Source organism: Syngnathus typhle, linkage group LG3 (genome assembly GCF_033458585.1).
Source record: "Syngnathus typhle isolate RoL2023-S1 ecotype Sweden linkage group LG3, RoL_Styp_1.0, whole genome shotgun sequence".
NCBI classification, from domain to species: Eukaryota; Metazoa; Chordata; class Actinopteri; order Syngnathiformes; family Syngnathidae; genus Syngnathus; species Syngnathus typhle.
In genome coordinates this window covers 7,760,128-7,780,291 of record NC_083740.1, presented here as the reverse complement: position 1 = coordinate 7,780,291, position 20,164 = coordinate 7,760,128, and the positions used below count along the sequence as shown (strand labels likewise).

The 20,164-nt window shown below is 42.5% G+C and overlaps 3 protein-coding genes and 1 long non-coding RNA gene across 5 annotated transcripts; 3 read left to right on the top strand and 1 right to left on the bottom strand.

Moving 5' to 3' along the window:
* The first annotated feature begins 1,094 nt into the window (after positions 1 to 1,094).
* On the top strand, positions 1,095 to 7,000 carry LOC133152088 (probable ATP-dependent RNA helicase DDX5). 2 transcript variants are annotated; one of them, XM_061275625.1, is made up of 13 exons: positions 1,095 to 1,258; positions 1,838 to 2,018; positions 2,139 to 2,235; positions 2,354 to 2,487; positions 2,671 to 2,736; positions 3,221 to 3,362; positions 3,474 to 3,634; positions 3,737 to 3,909; positions 3,994 to 4,104; positions 4,232 to 4,293; positions 4,505 to 4,564; positions 5,905 to 6,126; positions 6,211 to 7,000. In XM_061275625.1, exons 1-13 carry the CDS (start codon positions 1,218 to 1,220, stop codon positions 6,657 to 6,659), a joined length of 1,899 nt encoding a protein of 632 aa, XP_061131609.1. In that variant the 5' UTR covers positions 1,095 to 1,217; the 3' UTR covers positions 6,660 to 7,000. The 2 variants fall into 2 exon arrangements, with proteins under 2 accessions (XP_061131609.1, XP_061131611.1); XM_061275627.1 differs by lacking the exon at positions 1,095 to 1,258 and having other exon boundaries at positions 1,877 to 2,018; positions 2,143 to 2,235.
* Positions 7,001 to 7,150: 150 nt separating this feature from the next.
* Positions 7,151 to 10,723, top strand: polg2 (polymerase (DNA directed), gamma 2, accessory subunit). The gene is made up of 8 exons (XM_061275629.1): positions 7,151 to 7,949; positions 8,124 to 8,232; positions 8,688 to 8,793; positions 8,872 to 9,057; positions 9,449 to 9,586; positions 9,660 to 9,740; positions 9,820 to 9,920; positions 10,423 to 10,723. The coding sequence occupies exons 1-8, from the start codon at positions 7,469 to 7,471 to the stop codon at positions 10,586 to 10,588; spliced, it is 1,368 nt and encodes a 455-aa protein (XP_061131613.1). The 5' UTR covers positions 7,151 to 7,468; the 3' UTR covers positions 10,589 to 10,723.
* A 455-nt stretch (positions 10,724 to 11,178) lies between these two features.
* On the top strand, positions 11,179 to 19,766 carry srp68 (signal recognition particle 68). Its single transcript, XM_061275628.1, has 16 exons — positions 11,179 to 11,347; positions 11,681 to 11,747; positions 11,850 to 11,963; positions 12,225 to 12,420; positions 13,020 to 13,102; positions 13,209 to 13,318; positions 13,407 to 13,486; positions 13,561 to 13,701; positions 15,646 to 15,744; positions 15,854 to 15,918; positions 16,329 to 16,482; positions 16,552 to 16,646; positions 16,713 to 16,845; positions 16,953 to 17,028; positions 17,118 to 17,170; positions 17,807 to 19,766. Exons 1-16 carry the CDS (start codon positions 11,260 to 11,262, stop codon positions 18,032 to 18,034), a joined length of 1,782 nt encoding a protein of 593 aa, XP_061131612.1. The 5' UTR covers positions 11,179 to 11,259; the 3' UTR covers positions 18,035 to 19,766.
* On the bottom strand, positions 13,528 to 16,332 carry LOC133152092 (uncharacterized). The gene is made up of 2 exons (XR_009714059.1): positions 14,468 to 16,332; positions 13,528 to 13,765 (listed from the first exon to the last, which is right to left on the bottom strand). It is a non-coding gene; the product is annotated as an uncharacterized LOC133152092 (long non-coding RNA).
* Positions 19,767 to 20,164: the final 398 nt, after the last annotated feature.

Genomic DNA, 20,164 nt, shown 5'->3' with positions numbered 1-20,164 from the left:
CTTTAATTAAGACTTCAAGTCAGCTACCATAATGTAAAAACATGCAGAAGCGCTGATCTTGTTCTTCGCTAAATTCTGATCTTCCCTCTTCAAGGTATCACAGCTAGCTGAAAACACACCTTATAAGAGGTAAAAAAAGATTATGGTGGAAATAAATGAAATTGGCTCTTTTGTAGTGCGGTCACACAGCAGTGTCTTGAATGAGAAAGATGTTTGTTTCCAATTTATACTTTGTGATGAGATCTTCCCGTAAATTCCTTCTGACATATGTTGTGCAAGTTTCTGCGTTTCCAAAAATATCTATTTTTCTCACGATGAAGAAATATGGGACGACCATATAAGGACCGTAATCAGAGAAGTAGATGAATGCAATCACACCGGTTAGTCAATACTTTATGGTGTAATTGTTGGGTGAAGCGGCAGACTCCAAGAAAAAGTTAAATTGTATACTGTATTGCGAAAACTGTGCTCATCCATTTAGTCCAAATTTGCATATATTCAGTCAAAATGCTTTTCTCTTATATTACCTTATTTTGCATTATCAACAACTAGAAAGAAAGTTGCAAGTTATTAATTATAGAAATCAGTGGCGGCACGATGGGGCTGAGGTTAACACATCCACCTCACAGTTCAAAGGGTGTGATTCCACTTCCGGCCCTCCCTGTGTGGAGTTTGCATGTTCTCCCCGTGCCTGTGTAGGTTTTCTGCGGGCACCTTGTTTCCTTCCACATCCCCAAAACATGCATGGTAGGCCGATTGAGCGCTCCAAAATTGCCCGAAGGTGTGACTGTGAGGGCGGATGGTTGTTTCTCTCTGTGTGCCCTGCGATTGGCTGGCAACCGGTTCAGGGTGTCCCTTGCCTACTGCCTGATGACTGTTGGGACTGGCACCAGCACACCAGCGACCCCTGGATGGATGGATGGATGGATGGATGGATAAGAATAAGTTTTTACTGACTTTTTAAATTTATTTACAAGTAGTGCGTAATTTAGCTACTTCTTGATAAAGAAATATCAGCTTTTCTACTTTGTCAAAGTGTACGGAGTTTTGCTGAAACAAATGTACGAAGCAGGGCGGATACAACGTTATCGCCGCATTCTGTGGCGTCATTTCCGTCCTTTCAGTTAGCCGAGCTGTGTGTGGTTAGCCGGTCTTGTTAATCCATTAAACATATTTGCCTTAGGTTCGCCTTTATTTTCAGTCTACTCTGCTGCATAATGCCAGGGTTTTCAGACAGAGACCGTGGCCGTGATAGAGGGTAAGTCACCCGCTGTTTTTTTTATTAGTTTGCTTTGTTTTCCTTTCCGTTTACAAATGGCTGCTAACGTCAAACGCCGCCTTTGCTACATTGCTGCGAGAGAAGCCTCGGTTTTAATTCATCCCTCCATCCTTTTTCTGGACCGCACATCCACACAATCGATTGAATTTATTTCTGCTTTAAAGTGAACATACTGTCACGTACTACAACTCCCTCGATTGGTTTTAGATTCAAGCTGGCTAACTGCGGGCCGGGCTGTGTGATTATTAGCTGCCCTTATAGGCACGAACACTAGGAGGAGAAATATGAACAGCCTTAACGTGATATGGGTTTATGACGCAGCGACTTCCCGTCTTGACAAAACACATAGACTTGATTGCTTCGTTTTGTCTTCAATGGTCTGCAGTGTTGTGATCGCGTTGTCGCCTCTCAATGTCACTTCATGCATGCTTTGGATGCACACAACGCACAAGTGTTCAGATACTAAAAACTCCCTTGGCCAGCTTCCATTTAAATGTACTACATTTCTTCAACCAGATGAAACATTCTACTTCCTCATATAAATGGTGTCTTCTCTAGATATGGTGGGGGACCTCCTCGTTTTGGAGGCGGCGGTGGAGGCGGCAGGGGTGGACCTCCCCCGGTAAAGTTTGGAAACCCTGGTGACAGACTAAGAAAGAGACACTGGAACCTTGATGAGCTTCCAAAGTTTCAAAAGAACTTCTACCAGGAACACCCGGATGTCACCCGAAGGCTGCTTGTAAGCATTTATTGTTGTTTACATTTCCATATGTGGTTTAACATGAAGTAACACTTTCCCCCCTGTGCTCGTGTGGGCAGTCATCATTGTTAACGTGTGATTCCTTTCCTCCTGTTTCAGCCAGAAGTTGAGCAGTACAGAATAAGCAGAGAAGTGACAGTCAAAGGAAGAGAATGCCCCAAACCAATTTTAAGGTTCAATGAAGCTGCATTTCCAAGTGAGTTGAAATGATTTTTCCTCGAAAATCAAAATGCAGAAGTCTGCAACGCTGACAACTGGAACAAAAGTGTTGCATAACGTCCGTTTCCTTTTATCTTGCCTGTCCTGTTTTGTAGACTATGTTATGGACATGGTCAGTAAACAAAACTGGATTGAACCAACCCCTATTCAAGCTCAGGGGTGGCCAGTTGCTCTCAGTGGCAAAGATATGGTTGGGATTGCTCAAACTGGCTCTGGGAAAACTCTTGCAGTACGTATTAAAACATAAGTATGATGTTTTCAGAGGTTTTTCAATGAAGGACACATAAATGCATGTAAAGACAAGTCGGGGTTTTTTTTGCTGGTAACTAAGCTTTTGATGCATTTACAATTCATAACAGAAGGCTTGGTGAGCTCAGAGAAACTAATATGTACTCACCCTGTTATCCTTCAGTACCTTCTACCTGCTATTGTGCACATCCAACATCAACCCTTCCTGGAGCATGGTGATGGACCTATTGTAAGTAAACCATCCTTTAAATGTCTACTACTTATTATCTATTTTTTTACGATATATTCTTCTCCATAAGCTGAAATTGGCTTGAACTAAATGTGTTTAAATGTGCATTATAAATATACATTATTGGATTTTTTTTGTTATGCACGCTCAGAGTGCTACAAAAATCAGTCAAATGTAACTCAGCGTGGTATCAAGAAACAAAGGTCGTAGCTATGCTCGAGGATGCAAATGATGATGTTTTTGTGAAGACGTCAATTTGTATGAGCTCATGGTTGACTGAAATGGAGATGACGGCACCTGCAACAAAAATGCACATGGCACTTGGGAGTTTCTGGAACTGAACAAATATTTCTTAAGTTTTTTTTATTTATATTAAGTATTTGTTTGGTTTTGCATGGTTAGGAAATGCACCGTCAAATAGACGTTGAACTCTGAACTCTATTGATGAATGCACATTTTTAAGCAAACTAATGCTTTTTTGCAGTGCTTGGTGTTGGCGCCTACACGTGAGCTGGCCCAGCAGGTGCAACAAGTGGCTGCTGAATACGGCAGGGCCTCCCATCTCAAAAGCACCTGCATCTACGGTGGTGCACCCAAAGGACCCCAAATTCGGGATCTCGAGAGAGGTACGCTGCTTTGGACTGTTACTCCGTCAGGAGTTTTTGGGGGGTCCAGGGGACCGCCCCGTACAAGGGAGACGTGTAAATAATAATGTGAGAATTGTGGTTTTATTCAAGGAGTTGAGATTTGTATCGCCACCCCGGGTCGTCTCATTGATTTCCTGGAGTGCAGCAAAACAAATTTGCAGCGTTGCACCTACCTCGTGCTCGATGAGGCCGACCGCATGCTCGACATGGGTTTCGAGCCACAGATCCGCAAGATTGTCGACCAAATACGGGTGAGATCATATCCTATCACTCTGACGTTTGGGTGCCTTGTGACCCGAAGTAAAAATTATTGTAAGGCAAAATAAACTGAGTGTCGCCCGTTTCCTTACCAGCCCGACCGTCAGACCCTGATGTGGAGTGCCACATGGCCCAAAGAAGTTCAGCAGCTTGCTGAAGACTTTCTGAAAGATTATGTACAAATCAACATTGGAGCGCTTCAGCTCAGCGCCAACCATAACATCCTGCAAATTGTTGATGTTTGCAATGACATGGAGAAGGAGGACAAGTAAGATGCTTTGGAGAGGAACGTTAAGTGACTCAAAATGATTTCATACTGGTAGTTAAAAACAAGCTTTCATCTTGTCTCCAGACTGCTTCGCTTGCTGGAGGAGATAATGAGTGAAAAGGAAAACAAGACAATTATTTTTGTGGAGACCAAAAGACGCTGTGATGAGATCACCAGGAGCATGAGAAGAGATGGGTAAGTATTACCCTAATGTCATTTTATTTCACTCAGTTAATGTTGTCATATCTGAATTAAAAACAATTCTGATTTGAAAACCAATTCACTACAACGGCATATATCATGCAGAGTGTGTTTCACACAGGTGGCCAGCAATGGGGATTCATGGAGACAAGAGCCAACAGGAGAGAGACTGGGTCCTTAATGGTAAGAACAAAATGAGCTCACCTTTTCCACTGCATGGTACCTAGTGGGCACAACACAGATCTCGCTCGCTAAATTTGCAAAACTAGATCATCGTTTCACTCGGTAGTCGTGCCGCTTCATCATTGCATGCACAAGCCGGTTTGATGCAGTGGAAAAGCAACTATGACATGTATGTTTTTCTTTAATTCCATTGCACTTTGGCCCTTTTTAGAGTTCCGATACGGCAAAGCACCGATCCTCATCGCCACAGACGTGGCCTCCCGCGGCTTAGGTCAGTTTGCCATTGAGCGGCACCGGGTTTTTTCTGTTATGTAATTTAAAGAAAGTGTTTTTGCTTTCTTTAACTTCTCTATGCATTTTCTGAGTTTTTCTCACCTTAAGGTGGAGTCTTTGTGGCAGGCACTAGGCATGACAGTCCCAGGCCTGGAGAGGGAGAAGGATGACATATTGGAAGTGCTCAACTGGCTTGCCACCCAGTGGGCCTAGAGAGGTGAAAGCTCTTGTGTGCCAGTGATTTTTTTTCTCAAAAGGCTCTGTGGCTAAGCCTTTGCCTCCGACATGTTGAAATACACACACATCTGTTCTCTGTCCGTGGATTTCGCCCGACAACTGCCATCCAGCTGTTTCCGACTCAAACCGTTACCGCCCCCAAAAAGTGCTTGCTGCATGTCGCTGTGTTTGAAAGCGCTGTACGGTATTGAGATTTGGGACGATTGTTATCGGCGACGCGCAGGTGCTTGTCGCGGCTCTCGGTTCTCGCTTGGTCCCGTCAAAGTGCTGGATTCCTTGAAATGGAGAAAGCGGTTTAAGAACTTGTATTAGTCTCTGAAAATTGATGAGACCTGGCACATGTGCATAGGGGTTAGTGAGGAGAAAGAGTGAGCGACAGCTCAAACCAAAGTTCCTCCCTCGCCTGTATTCTAGAAGTCATGTCGAGACCTGCCAATGAGAGACATTTTCTCAAGTGAACACTGGCTTCTTGGGACATCTTGCCTTGATGACACAGATGAAGGGACGTGGGATTTGTTTTTGCTAGGGGGCTCCCGCAAGGCTTACTGTTTTTGGAGGGGCCCCTGTCAATTGAATAGCTGATCTATTTTGTCTTGGCAAGACGTGCAGTGTGGCTTCTTTTGAGGGTGTACTGGGAAAAAAACGACCTGCAAAAATGAATAATATTGGCATATGAGGAGGCCCCCAGTGCATATCCTGGCCCAACTGCGTAGAAGAAGCTCCCGGATGTCACTTGACAACATGTGGGGGATTTGGCTGCATTGGGAAAGGACTAGTGAATGCATACTCCTTATATGGTAAGCTTTTAAGCATTTGTATTCTCCCCTGGTAACCAACGAGGGAGTGAAAAGTCTTTTTTGGATCATTTGGACCATGGTAAGCAATGGGAGTGTGCATCGTTTCTCTCTTCCCACAGTAGTATTCCCATGGAGTAGATGTCAAATGATGCTGCTCTAACCCATTCCCTCCACAGCCTCAACAACACCTTCCACCTCAGCCTTCACAGTTGCTAATTGTGTGCTTTGGTCTGGCTGTTGTGGTGTGCAAAATCCCCGTGTGGCCCCCATGTTTCGTTTTGCCACACTGCAACACTTCTCACAGATGTGGAGGATGTGAAATTTGTCATCAATTATGACTACCCTAACTCCTCCGAGGATTATATCCACCGCATTGGACGCACAGCCCGGAGTCAAAAAACGGGCACAGCCTACACCTTCTTCACCCCCAACAACATGAAACAGGCAAGTGACCTGATCGCTGTGCTACGCGAGGCCAACCAGGCCATTAACCCCAAGCTCCTCCAAATGGCAGAGGACAGAGGAGGTACGAGAACCACTCAAATTGAATGGTGACAATTGAGTGACGCGAGACGTGACAGCAGTATGTCTTTGTTTGCATTCCATTTAGGTCGCGGAAGGGGGGGGCGAGGCGGCTTCAGAGATGACCGTCGAGATAGGTATTCTGGAGGTGGGCGGCGTGAGAACTTTGGTGGTGGTGGTGGCGGCGGCGGCGGCTACAGGGACAATGATAGAGGGTTTGGAAATGGGCCTAGGGGTGGCTTTGGGGGTAAGGTGCAAAATGGGGGCAACTATGGAGGTAACTCTAGTGGTAGTTATGTCAACCATTATGGCAACAGCAATGGCCAAGGTAATTTTGGTGGTCCTTCTAATCAGGCGGGAGCCTTTGGGAACCAAAGCTTCCAGGGCCCACCTCAGTTTGGGGGAATGCAGAGACAGGGCCAGAACGGCATGAACCACCCGTTTCCTTACGTCGCTCATCCCCCACCACCGCCACAGGCTCAACAGCCACCACCTCCAATGGTGCCCTACCCCATGCCACCACCCTTTCCACAGTAGTCGCCATACAGGATATTGAAACCCCTTGTTTTTTGTTTGTTTAGTCGATAATTCACACGCTGGTCGCATTTGAAGTTGTTATAATTAAAGTATTATATATGTTTAACTTTGTTTTTTTGCTTACTGCAGGTTTTGAGATTAATTGAGTGATACCACAGCGTCTCCTTCGGTGCAACGGTCATGTGCTGTATTTTTTCTTGGTTTTGTGTTACCGTACATTCCTTAGTTATTTAACTAGGTGATGCGTTGTATTGCATTGGTGTTATGAATTCGTGAAAGTGATGTGATCATTATTAAAATGGTGCAATGTCCCTTTTTTAAATAAAAATAAGAAAAAGGGAGATTTGTCTCTTTATGGGGAAATCTAATTTGGGTTATATGTATCATAAGTGGGTTATACATATAAGTGGGTTAGACTATGGCAAAGTAGATGTAAAACAGATCATGTGTTCACAACCTTGCCGGTGGTCACACTAGATGGCGCTGTGGACGAGGTACGCAGAGAAAAGCAAGACTTAAAAAAAAAGCTTCCGGGTTACAAGCCGATACGAATTTTAAAAACAACGTAACTATGTCCATGTACTCACATTTACGATAAGAATTTGAAAATAAGTTTCGAAGTGACAGACAAAAAAACAAGTTAGCCAATAACGCTTGGCATGTGTCATCGTGATTTTTTCCTCAACTCCATTTTAAACAGCTTTACGCCACCATAGATGGATGGTGAGGTGGGTTATTGATGGTTGGATTATGTTCCCGTGATGGATTCATAAATTTGACAGATTTGTCATTTTACCAGCTCGTTGCTCATGTTCATTCATTTAGTAAAAAAAGGCCTGCCAAAATGTGCGTTCCGATGTACGCCGCGTGTTTGGCAACATGTAAGAAGACTCTGCTGTCCACCAACCAATTTGGATCATACCAGGACTTTGTTGCAGCTCTTTGTGGACAGACACTTCATCTCTCCTGGAGACACCAATATGGAGCTGTTTAAACGTGGGAGAGGTTGCAACTACGGCCCACTGGGCACTGAGCTCAAGGAGAACGTGCTGCACCAGTGGTGGCGTTCGATGACTGGATCCAGAGATCAGGTGTTCGGGATCAACACGCCGAGTTGCAGCACAGGAAGCCACGATGCAGCTAGGGGACAATGGGGATACCTGGCGGTCCCAGATCCTAATAACGTCGTAAATATACTAGAGGAGACCGAGGTGAGCAGGGAGCAGCTCGCCCAGAACGTCCACATGTTTCTGCAGACATCACCCATGTTGAGAACCAGCCTCATTCCAGGTAGCAATCCAATCCTTTTATTTTTGATTGTAATGTTTTCTTTTTTATCCTTTTAATATTTTTATATTAGTGAAGACAAACTAGAAAAGTAATCGCTTGATGTAATCATTTTCTTTTTGTGTGCAAATGACAACTCTCGAATTCATTTATTGTGCCCTCTGCTTATTTTCTAAGGGTCTTTGGAGCAGTTTGTCCCCATATTTGAGATGGTGAACAGGAAGCTCCCATTTGGCATCGCTGAAACTGGTAGATGTTTTCAGTCCTCGAAAGACGGTGATGGCTGGTGAGGCTTAATCGACGCTCCACCATCCCTTGTGTGTGCAATCCAGAAGGCCACAGCAGACAGAAATGTGATTTTTAATGTCTTTCTTACCCCAGTTTACAATGAAAAGGAGAAATAACTGCTTAGAGCACTGTGAAGTGAGCTTGGCCTTATTGAAAATCAACCACACAAACATGAATCTCTACTTCTAACAACGGGTGCAACAGAAAACACGACATAAGCAGGGGTGTGATGGCCATCGGAATTTTGGGTGAAGCCGGTCCAGTCCAGGCTAAAACTGGAGTGATTATTTACATTTTAGTTCACTCCTTAGTTACTCCTTCATAATACTGATGTGCCGTTTTTTTGCAATCCATCTGACCAACCAGCAAACAAAAAATCAGCAGCAACTTCATGCTGGGAAGTAATCATTCTTAACTGTGCCACTGTAATTCCAAGAATGATATTTCTGTCAGCCCAGCAGAAGTCACACAGGCATCTCTTGTCTGGTTCTGCTCCTCTCGAACCTCCTCGCAATGGTTGGACCACTGGGCTCGACAGAGGCTCAAGTGGTGGAGAAAGGTGAGTTCTTGATGGATAACGCTCAAAATACGCTTTTGGTCAAATTGATAACTTTTATGTTTATTTTTTTGGGACCAGTTTGCCCTCGCTCCATCGGACTTCAGCAGCAGTGACGTCGCTCTAGATGAACTAGAGGGGCCAACGTCACGCGGTTTGAAGATTTTCTACAAATTCCCGTGGGGACAGGAGCCCGTGGAGGTTCTATGGAGCCGAGGAGACGGCGAACTGCTCCAGATGCACAAAGAAGCCCGCTCTAAACTCCAGGTCTATGCCGCTTTACCGCTTCTTCACATGCTCTTTTCCGGATCGTGGCGTTTTCCTAAGACATGAATTCATACATTTGGAAAATATGTCACACTTCAAATATGGAATCAACTCATTGATCTGGAAGTTAATCCTCGCCAGTGACATGTGTGGTTCATCTCCAAGCTACTCTGAATGAGCTTGAGGGTTGTTTTTTTTTCTTCATTTTTTTTAACAAATTCAACACAGGCGATTTCATTCAAATACTGTGAGCATGACTGAATGCTTAGGAGGCAGTGCAAAGCGAGTGAAAGCGGACCAGGTTGCCAAGCAACACAATGCGTGAGGCCCAGGGACAATCCAAGTATATAATCATTTGCTTTCATTGTTTGTCTTTCCAAATATCCTGTAGAGTCGAGATGGGCGCAAGTCTATTCCTCACGTCGTTTCAATTACCGGGAACGTCAATCGCGGTTTATTGGCTTTTCTGTCCAACTCGCTGCAGCTACACAAGAGAGAAGACACCAAACAGAAGCTACAGCAGAGAAAAGTAAAGCTACCTCCAAATGTATTTTTATGAAACATTTCTTTTATGTCTTATTTCATCATGTCATCAATTTCAGGTTCTGAAATTACATCCATTGTTGGCTCCAGTCAAAGTGGCTTTAGGTATTAGCAGGGGAGCCACCATGGAGCTGAGGAAGGTCAGAGAAACACTTCAGTATGCAATTACATTACCTTTGCTGAGCGTCATTTGTAATTGACTGTGCTTCTGGGCTATAGGTTTGTGAAGGGCTGCTGCAGGAGTTAAAAGAGTCTAAAATCTCTGCTTGGCCCGGATATCTTGAAACATCACCCTCACCAATGGATCAGCTCAACTCCAAGTAAAATGTTCATCAAAAAGAAATTAATATACGTACAAATAAAAATAAATACAAATTAGGGTTAGTTCAGGTTTTGGTTTAAATTGCAGGCTCAACCTAAAATGGACTATATGGAGCTTGACAGTTGAACTTAATTCAACACTTTCTAAACTTTTGGATGTTCAATTTTTCAATCATTTTGCTAGTCTGTTAATAATAGATTTTCAAGGATATCTAATTCTATGTCTTTCTGTGACTCTTCCGAGTTTCTATTGCACTGCATCACTAGCCACTTCCATCTGAGATAGTGGTGTCCTTATCCCATATTTTTTATCTAAAATAAGGCAAAAAAAACAATACTTTGACTTAAAGGTTGTAGTGCATTTTAGGTTTATCCATAGGGTTCACCTGAAAATCCACTATCTTAGCTTTTTGTAAGTAATCAAATGTATATATATATATATATACAATATATGATAACCAATTTATTAAATACTGCGTGTATGTATTTGGTGCCTTGTAGATATGATGAGATGGGCGTGCTTTTTACTGCGGTGATCAGTGAGAACACTCTGGAGAGCGGCCTCCTACAGATACGCAGCAGAGACACCACCATCAAGGAGACCATGCATATTTCGGAACTGAAAAACTTCCTCTGCAGATATATCTCTGCTGCAGACAACATGTAAACTAGTATCCACTTGCTGATTTCATGCTCTAATAATCGATTGGGCCTTCACTGCCACAGTTTTGTATCTTGTAGGTACAAAACCATTGCCAAAGAAAGTAAAATGCTAATAAATAAATATAAAGGTGTTTTTTGAGCACATTTTTTCATTCAAGGCATTGAATGCATGAGCGCAAGTAAAGAATCAGCATGTTCCAACCTATGTGCAGGTTTGGGTTACATTTCCACTGTAAAATGGAACCTCTCACAAGTAAAAAAACAAAACAAAACACCTTACAGTATATCTATAGCAAATTATCTATAAAAACCGTTGACACAAGAAAAAATGCCTACAAACACAATTTTCTTTTTTTTCTACAATTGAAAAAAAAATGCCTACAATCACTATCGGTTTTGTCAAAGTAAAGTACAGAAAAAATCAGGTACATTTCAAAATAAATATATAAGAAAAATAAGCTATGATGTCTAATTTTTATCAATGATTCTGAGGTTTTTGTTTTGACTTTTTTTCGTTTCGTGAGTTCCGACTGACAACAAAGACCGAGAAAACTCGCGAGATTTCCCCGACAGTCTGTTCCTCTTCCTGCAACGTCATTGGTCCGTTCATGAAGAATTCAGCGTGTCTACTCCCTGTGGCTTCTGTGCTGTGCTTAGTTTCGCTAGCTTTTAGAAATGACCACAGTCAAGCAAAACGAAGCGAAAGCTTCTGCCTTGGAGGAAAATAAAGAAAATTCACCGGGTGGAGGAGTTGGACTTGAAAGTATCTTTTTTTGCAGCGTTCTATATTTATTGCGTGTTTTATTAAGACTACTAAGCTCCGAAGCTAACCTTAGCATATTAGCTTGGTGTGTCCGAGGCCAGCGATGTTAGGCTACGTGTCACTGAAACAGTCACTGCTAAACAGTTCAACGTCTTTTCCTAACTCACCCTGAAATTATTCTGGTCGTCTTGTCCATGTAAACGTAATAACATATGTGTTTTTCGTGGGATGATCGTGATGTGTAGTACACGCGCATCGTATTGTACGTGGTATGTTAAAATGAAGGAAATATTCCCATGAGTGTGTGTAAGGTTCCTTAACTGTGATTTGCAGTCTTGCAAATTATTAAGGAGTCCCAGCAGTTGCACGGTCTCAGACATGGAGACTACCAAAGATACAGGTAAGCCCCTGTCAGGTTCTGGAGTAGTGGAATTATTCCTGTAAGAAGATTAAACTTGTATGATCTTGTGACTGTGCCATAATACTATCCGCCCTTTTGCAGGGGCTACTGCTCTCGTAGACTACGTCGTCTACGCAAGACTCTTGGATTCAAGATGGGAAACCGGCACAAGTTTGTTGGGAAAAAAATAACAGTTGAAATGCTTTTGGACAGCAGGTATTTAATGTTACATTACTGTATCTGTTGTGTGAATGGTAAAAGGTCTATACACAGGTTACATTAACCATATAGTGGATGAGCATCTAATTTTCTGTTGCTGCAATTTGCTGGCTTAGTTAGATGACCAAAGATGCATTTGTGGTAAACAAATTGTAATTTTGTTGAAAATGAAATGGCACTCTGGGTTAGGAATACCTGACATAAATTGCTTATTTATACCCAGGGGCTTATGCAGCTTTTGTTTTTTCTTGTTTTAAGGTACTTGCTGCTGGTTTTGATGGAAGCGGAGCGTGCATGGAGCTACGCCATGCAGTTGAAGCAGGAGGCCAACACGGAGCCGCGTAAGCGTTTTCACTTGCTGTCACGCCTCCGCAAAGCTGCCAAGCACAGTCAGAAGCTGGAGAAGCTGTGCGAGAGTCCCTCTGTTGATGCCAAGACTAAACTGGAAGCGCAGGTATTCTCGGGTCTAATAGTGCCGCCTTGTGTAGCACAGTTCTTCATATTTTACTTTAATTTTTAAACTCTCAAAATAAATTGGAGGATGCTTTTTTTTTTTATGCCATTTATTGTGATGATGATGATAGAGCAAAAATAAATTACATGCATTCACACTAGTTTAAACACGGTATTTTTATTAATACTACATTTGTTGAATATGAATGAAGATGAAAAACTTACACGTTTGTATCCATCTGAGGGTATGACCTTTTTGCCTTATACTGACATTTAGTGTCTTACTGAAATGACCCACAGTGCCTAAGGGCTCACCCTGCAAATGTGCCAAGACTCCCAACTCATCTGTTATTTTCAATTGTTCTGCAGCATTTTTTTATATTTTTATAATATATAATACTAATTATATACATATGTATATGTATCATTTGTTTTGCCAAATCCCAGAGCCCCACTCTCACATCATTGTTCCACCTAGCTTGTGATGTAGCACCCAAGGCGACATAGGCTAATTGCTAATTATTTGTGCTCTGTGGTTCTGCTTATTGTTTGTCCTTTTTGTCCAAAGTCACTGAACTGACATTTTGTTTTTATTTGCAGGCCTACACATCCTACCTGACTGGCATGGTGGAGTTTGAATTGCAGAAGTGGAAGAGTGCCATGGAGGCCTTCAACAAGTGCAAGTGAGCAATTTCCCCCCCATTTATTTTCCTCATAACATTCAGTTCTTTTATATATTAATTTTTATTAGAGTCAAGGGATAAAATAAAATATTAATTTTGACTCAAGGACCATCTATGAGAAGCTTGCAAGTGCATTCACTGAGGAGCTGGAAGCTCTTTATCGTCAGCGTGTAGACGAAATATCACCAAACATCCGATACTGTGCTTACAATATAGGTAAGATATTGTGAAAATAACTCACAGTTGTATTTTTAATCATCACACCTCTTGTCTATTCCCCTCATTCTTGATTTTTGTCTGACAGGTGACCAGAATGCTATCAATGACTTGATGCAAATGAGACTGACTGGAGGAGGAGGAGGCATGATGGCTGAGAAACTAGAGGTGAGAACAATGATGTCACTCACTCACAAAAGAATCACCACTTCCAAATTGACCAAAGGTCTTTATTCTTCCAGACCCTGATCACTCAGGCGAGAACCAAGCAGGCGGCCACCATGAGCGAGGTGGAGTGGCGCGGGAGGAGCGTGCCCGTCAAGATCGACAAGGTCCGCATCTTCCTGTTGGGTTTGGCAGACAACGAGGCTGCCATTGCTCAGGTCAGTACCGCTACATGATTTTATGGAGGAGACCGCCTTTCACTGTGCAACTTGCCTTAGAGGGCTTGAAAATGAGAATAATTAAAAACATGTATTTTCAAACATGAAGAAAACTTCTCACATTGACATCATCATTGAGTGGCAGTTGAACAACAACCAATACACTTCCGAAGAGAACTTCATTGTCAGCAAGTAATACCTAACAAGAGATTGTGTGGAAACTCGTAGATGTCACCAGAATGTCAAATGTGGTTCAGTGGTACCGACAAAGTTAATACACCCCCTAAGTGGTATGATTACCCTGAGCCATTGTAGTTCTGAATGTTTTCTAGGAAAAACATGGCTCACGACCATGAAGTGGAACTTACTGCAATGTAGAAACATGTCTAGATGCTCAGGACCAGATGAGAAATAGAATAAATTAAAATGATTGACACCATTGACTACATGACTACTAAGCAGTTGCTATGGCATCTCCAGCAACAATTTTCAGCGACATTATGACTTTGGAAAAACCTTCTTTTTTTTGTCTCATGACACGTCTGTTTAAAGTATCGGAGTTTAACTTAGCTATTTTATTTTCTAATACTAAAGTTAACTCCTTGATAAGTCATAAAAGTATGCTTGGGCAGCTGCTGTCTTCTTTTTTTTTTTTCTATGTAGGGCCAGTTTGATCCCCTAATAAATTACAGTCGATTAGTTTATATGAAGAAACTATTTGGAATTAGAACAACTCAACCAACACTGCAACATTTTCTTGTCTCACCTTTGCGAAAGTGTCGGTGTAGTTTACCAAACATTCAAAGGGTGTCATTGTCCGCCCTTGGTCGATCGCAGCCACCTCCAATCCATTCCTGCGGGTTTTGTCACAAGCACTTCCTGTTGGCGCTCCCATCACGCCCTCTGGCATTCAGCCCTGCTCTTGGTACAACTACATTCTGAGCATATCGGCACACACATAAATGCAGGACAACACCCAGTTTGCGTGTGCCTAATAGAATTGCTGCTTCCTTTAAATACTTAAGACCCCACCCAACATAGTGCGCTAGGTGTCGATGCAAGAGTCAAATCAATTCATGTTTTGTCTTTTACACACAATCATCGTCCGCCCGTACGTGCTCTGTGTAGCGAAGAGCCACATTATATATGTCAGCCTGCAGTGCAGCACGCATGCACCTTCTCAACCGCAGGGAATGTAGAACAGGTAAAGCCGGTTTTGCTGGGCGTAGCAAGGTGTTGGTACGTAAGTGCGGCACTTTAAATACCATCACCCCTGCCTCGACGTGGTGATAATTGCAAAGATTGATGTTAATTTGACTGCTTTCAGAAGTAAATGTGTTTTTTTTAGAAAGCACATCAAACTGAAGCATACACCATGCTGACCATCACGTGTTGCTTTTTTGTTTCATAGTTGTGCAATGTGTGTAGATGTGTAATATAAGGGTACGTGCGAGTGTTTGTGGTTGTAAGGTGAAGAACAATGTGTCATTGATAATAGTGGAATCCATCAGGAGCCCGCTGGGCCACATATCTTCTCCTCCGCCTCTGTCGTCTTCACCTTCATCACTGAACATACATTCTTGCTTGGAGTGTCCCACTTAAACTACTTAAGTTTAAGACGCCTTGATGCGGTTGTGTGATTGAGTACTAAAATTGTGACTTTAATCATGCCGAACGTGAATGCAAACGTGAAATTCTGGTGTTGCGCAACACACCAGCGCTCCAGCTCAACATTTGTGAAGATATTTGTACTCATTCCATCTGCTCGACCACATATGACGCATTTAAATATGAGGGAAAAGCAAATACGCCAAGGTGGCAAGTGGTAATCATTACATTCTATGTTCGGTATGAACATGGTGCGCATTCCAGAAATGCAGATCTTAACGCACATCCACATGATTAGATTTGATGAATCTGATCTTCTTGTTTCCCCTCGAGAAGGCAGCCAACGAGGAGACCAAAGAGCATCTGTATGAGACCCTGCTGGCCGAGTGCCGCGACACCATCCAAGCGGTGCGAGAGGAACTCAAGACTGAGGCGGTACGATAATATCACCTTTAGAAAAATAGCTGATTTTTTAATAGCTTGAGTGGGAGGTGTTCCTGAAAAGTCAATAATTAACATGTTTGGTTAACGCTTCTGCTTATAGAAGCAACGCGAGAGAAGCTCGGATGCTGAGAACGGAAAAGTGTCCAACATGCAGTTCCTGCACAGGTAGTTTTTAATTTTGTCTTTGTGATGTGATTTACATATTTATTTAAGCCTTAAATAAATAAATAAATAAATATATATATATTGTCGGGCAAAGGGAGTTTCTTGATTGTGGTTTTCCACAGTGTCTAACATGGAATAGTGAGAGCTACATAAAAGCGTGACGCAATATGTGGGTTGTTAACCAATTAAAGAAGGATAAATGGAACAGTGTGCTGACATTTTCTGTATGAACACAATCCTCGTTCAGTGCAACTTGGTGTTGAGGCATCAGTGGGCCGTTTCAAGTCAGATCTGGATTCATGAATCATGATTTAAGGACTTTGTGGTGACAAATCAAATGTATTGATAGTCACGTTTGAATTGTTAGCATAGACGGAATGTTTGCTTAAGCCACTGGTGTCGTCTGCCAGCTATTTGAGCTACATCAAGCTGTGCACGCTGGTGAAGAGGAACGAGAGCATGGCACACACGCTGGAGGCGAAGCTGAAGGAGCCCGAGGGGGACGAGAATAAGAGGGGGCCCCGTCCACAGGACCTCATCCGCCTCTATGACATCATCCTACAGGCAAGTGTGTGGACGCCTGTACCCCAAACACGGCAGCCGTAACAACCGCGCTCTTTGGTGTCCCCACAGAGTCTGGCTGAGCTCTCCTCCCTGCAGGGCCTGGAGGACGACCATGGGTTCCAGAAAGAGGTGTCCCTCAAGACACTGGCCTACAAAGCCTACAGGTCAACCACATGTGTGATAAATACATGGCATGCCTATGATATTTACAATGTTTGTCTTACTTGTAGGTGTTTCTACATCGCCCAGTCTTACGTTCTGGTAAAGAAGTGGAGCGAGGCTCTGGTGCTCTATGAGAGGGTGCTCAAGTATGCCAAGGAGGTGCAGTCAAAGACCAAGGGCATGAACAACAACAGCCTTAAGGTTGGGAGCAACACTGAGATGCTAATATAGCTCCAGTACTGCATGTACATCCACTACCGCTTTGCGTGGAGCCTCTGTATCACTGACGTAGTCTGTGATGTTGACAGGACCTCCCTGATGTGCAGGAGCTCATTGCTAAAGTCAATGCAGAAAAATACTCTCTTCAAGCGGCAGCCATATTAGGTGAAGGATTTAAAGTGGTACTTTTTTATTTTTGTTCATTTTTTTTACCCATGGGAGCAAAAATTACAATAAGCTTTTTTTTCCCTCAGATACCGGAGAGACTGTTGACGTTCCTACTCCACAGCCCATCAAAGACAATACGGTAAGAGGAAACTTTTTAAAACATTTCGGATTAAAAGGTAACCACCACGAGTGTACATTATGACGCTAATCTTCCCGATTGTCTGATTTTGTAACTACTGTATGTACAGTACGTACACAATTACTGGATTTTGATGAACATTCTTGTTACTGCACATTTTGCTGCTATTATCCTATTATCCAATTAATGGGCGGTGAAAATATATTTATATTTACGTAATTCCCGTTTTAATGTAATTTCACATTTTAGTAGTTTGAAAGAAAATACAGCACAAAAAAGACTGTAGACATTGGAGGCTGTGGTCAAAGACCAAAAAGAGTTATCTGGTTCATATCTGAAACATGGGATGACAAACGACAAGTTAAAAGAGAAAAAAGTACATATATTATTTTCAGCAAACACAAACATTATTTTAAGAGGATTCTAATATTTAACGTTGCATAATGAACAAATTTAAGACTTTTTTTTGTTCTTAAATACCTCCAAATGACTTAAGACTTGTATGTGTTAATGAAACACTCATGTAGAATATTATGGGTTTTAAACAATCCCCACATTTGTGTGGACATGTGCTACAATGCTCTTTCACTCCTTGAGTCATTTGTCACGGTAACGATACCCCTCGTCATTCTCCAGCCTCTGTGTGACCGCTTGGAGACGTTCCGCCTGGACTCGTCCCTTGTGGGGAAGCACCCCAACCTTGTCCACTTCCCGCCCGACTTCCAGCCGATCCCTTGCAAACCTCTGTTCTTTGACCTGGCTCTCAACCACGTAGCCTTCCCGGCCCTGGACGACAAGGTGGAGCAGAAGGTCAAGGGCGGCCTAACCGGCTACATCAAGGGAATCTTTGGATTTGGCAGCTAAAACGTGAAGAGAAGCCTCCCTGGTGTCACTCATTAGAATCATCTTTCTTGAATGGTTACTTTTCAGTGCCTCCGTGTGAGGCAAGCGGATGAGTTTTGGAGAAAGGAATGTCATGAAATCTACCTGCCATCTTTTTAATGACTTGTCATGGTTAAACCGGTTACCATGTCTTAATAATTGCAGCCAAGTTGTTTTGTTCCCAGAGCATTTGCAGATTTTTTCTTCGGCACAGTAGTACACTTAATGAAACAGCCGTAATGGTGTGACCTTAAACACCTCGTCTGTTTGCTTTGTCCCTTGTCTTTCCTGCAGTGCCACCCTGATTTTTTTCTCATTTGTCAGAGTTCACATGCAACCTTAAAACTGATCCATTGTTTAGAAAGAAAAAAAAAATGGGTTGTTTTGTACAAAATTGGGTTGTTTTGTGCAATTTTTAACCCAAATTTGGTTGTTTTAAAGCCAGCATTTTCAAACGGTTTAGGTGATTGGGTGTAACCGGTACAAAAGTACAAGACAACCGGTTGCTTAGCAGTGGTGCTCAGAATTTAGGCAAGCTCATAGGGAAGAAAACTGAAGCGTATGGTGCGTTCAAAATGCCCCCTCTGAAATGCTCTACATATTTTAGGCTGTAGAGTAAGTGAGTCAACCTTCTGCTATCTTGCTGGTGACTTCCTTTGGGACACTGACATGAACTGATTCATTGGTTTCAAATGGCTCACTTTTCTCTCATAAGTGAGCACACCCCACACAATTTGCTAATTTTGTTTTCATGGGATGACCGCAAAATGGCACCACACAGCTGCTTAGTTTGAAGGATTTGGTCATCTATACTTTCAGCCGTCCTTATGTAGAGTTCCAATTCCATGCCATGTTGAACTGCCAGTGACCAGAACGGGAGCGATTACGTCATATAAACACACCGGAGACTAACACCAACTAGCCAAGTGATACCGGGGACGCTCCCAAATTCAGTTGGGACCCATTTTGACATTTTCACTTAGGGGTGGTCCTGTGAAAAGTCAAAACATTTACTAAAATGTGACAGGTGTACTCATTTTTATTTTTTTTTTAAGCATACCTGATGACCATGTTGGAGTCTTTTAAATGTTTTTTTCTTTAATCATAAATATCATCCCTGTATGGAAATATTGTACTATACAAAGGTCTTAGGCTGGCACTAGCTTTGTTGTTTTATAGACCCTTTTGCAAACAGACAAACAAACTCGACTCTACCAAGTGAACTCTATGAATCGTAGTCATACATGATTATTGTAACAAACAACAAAGCTAAAGACTCCTAAGACTTTTGCGCAGGCCTTCGAAATATACTGTTTGATATTTTATCAATTAACCGCTGATCACTCTACATGAGAGGTTCCCAGCCTCATAATCAGGTTTCATTCAACACAACCAGAATTCCAAGTTGTATCATGGATAACAGTAAATAGCATATTTGTACAAAAACACTTCTAGGCAATATATTTAAACAAGCAAATGAGAAATAGTATGCACGCAGGTAACAGGATGCCTTGTGCTATGCAATGACATTCTTGGCCATTCATCAACTAGTCCAAACCGAAGACTCGCTGTATTATTTTTTCTCCCCCTTTTTTTTTTTTTTGTAACCCCGCGAGTTAATTTTATTCCCCTTTGTCATTGTAAAAAAATTGGTCCAATTGATTTATTTTGAAGCGGAAGAAATAAACTGGGTAACTTGAACACATAATTGAAATCGATTTGCACCAAGTGTTTGCTTTAGTTCATTTACATATATTCAATAGCATCATGATCTCTGAACTACACACAGCGTTGTTGTGGTGTGTGTTGGTGTGGCTTTGTGCAGTGCTTGGAATGCCTCAGCTGGGCGTGGATGTGTGTAGGTTTGTGTACATCATAGCTCGCATTAACCTCAAAGGCGTGTTTGTCGCTCTTTGTTGCATTTTTAACATCATAGTGGACTAACCAGAGCTCTCTTTTGGAAGCATGTCAAGTCTTTGTCTCATCCGCTTCACACATTCCAGCGTCACATAGAATGTGCCCTACCTGGATGGAGCAATGAATGATGTGCCGTATGAGGTGGAGAGAAGGATTCATGAATGTTGTGCCGATTTAGCTGTGGCACTACATTTG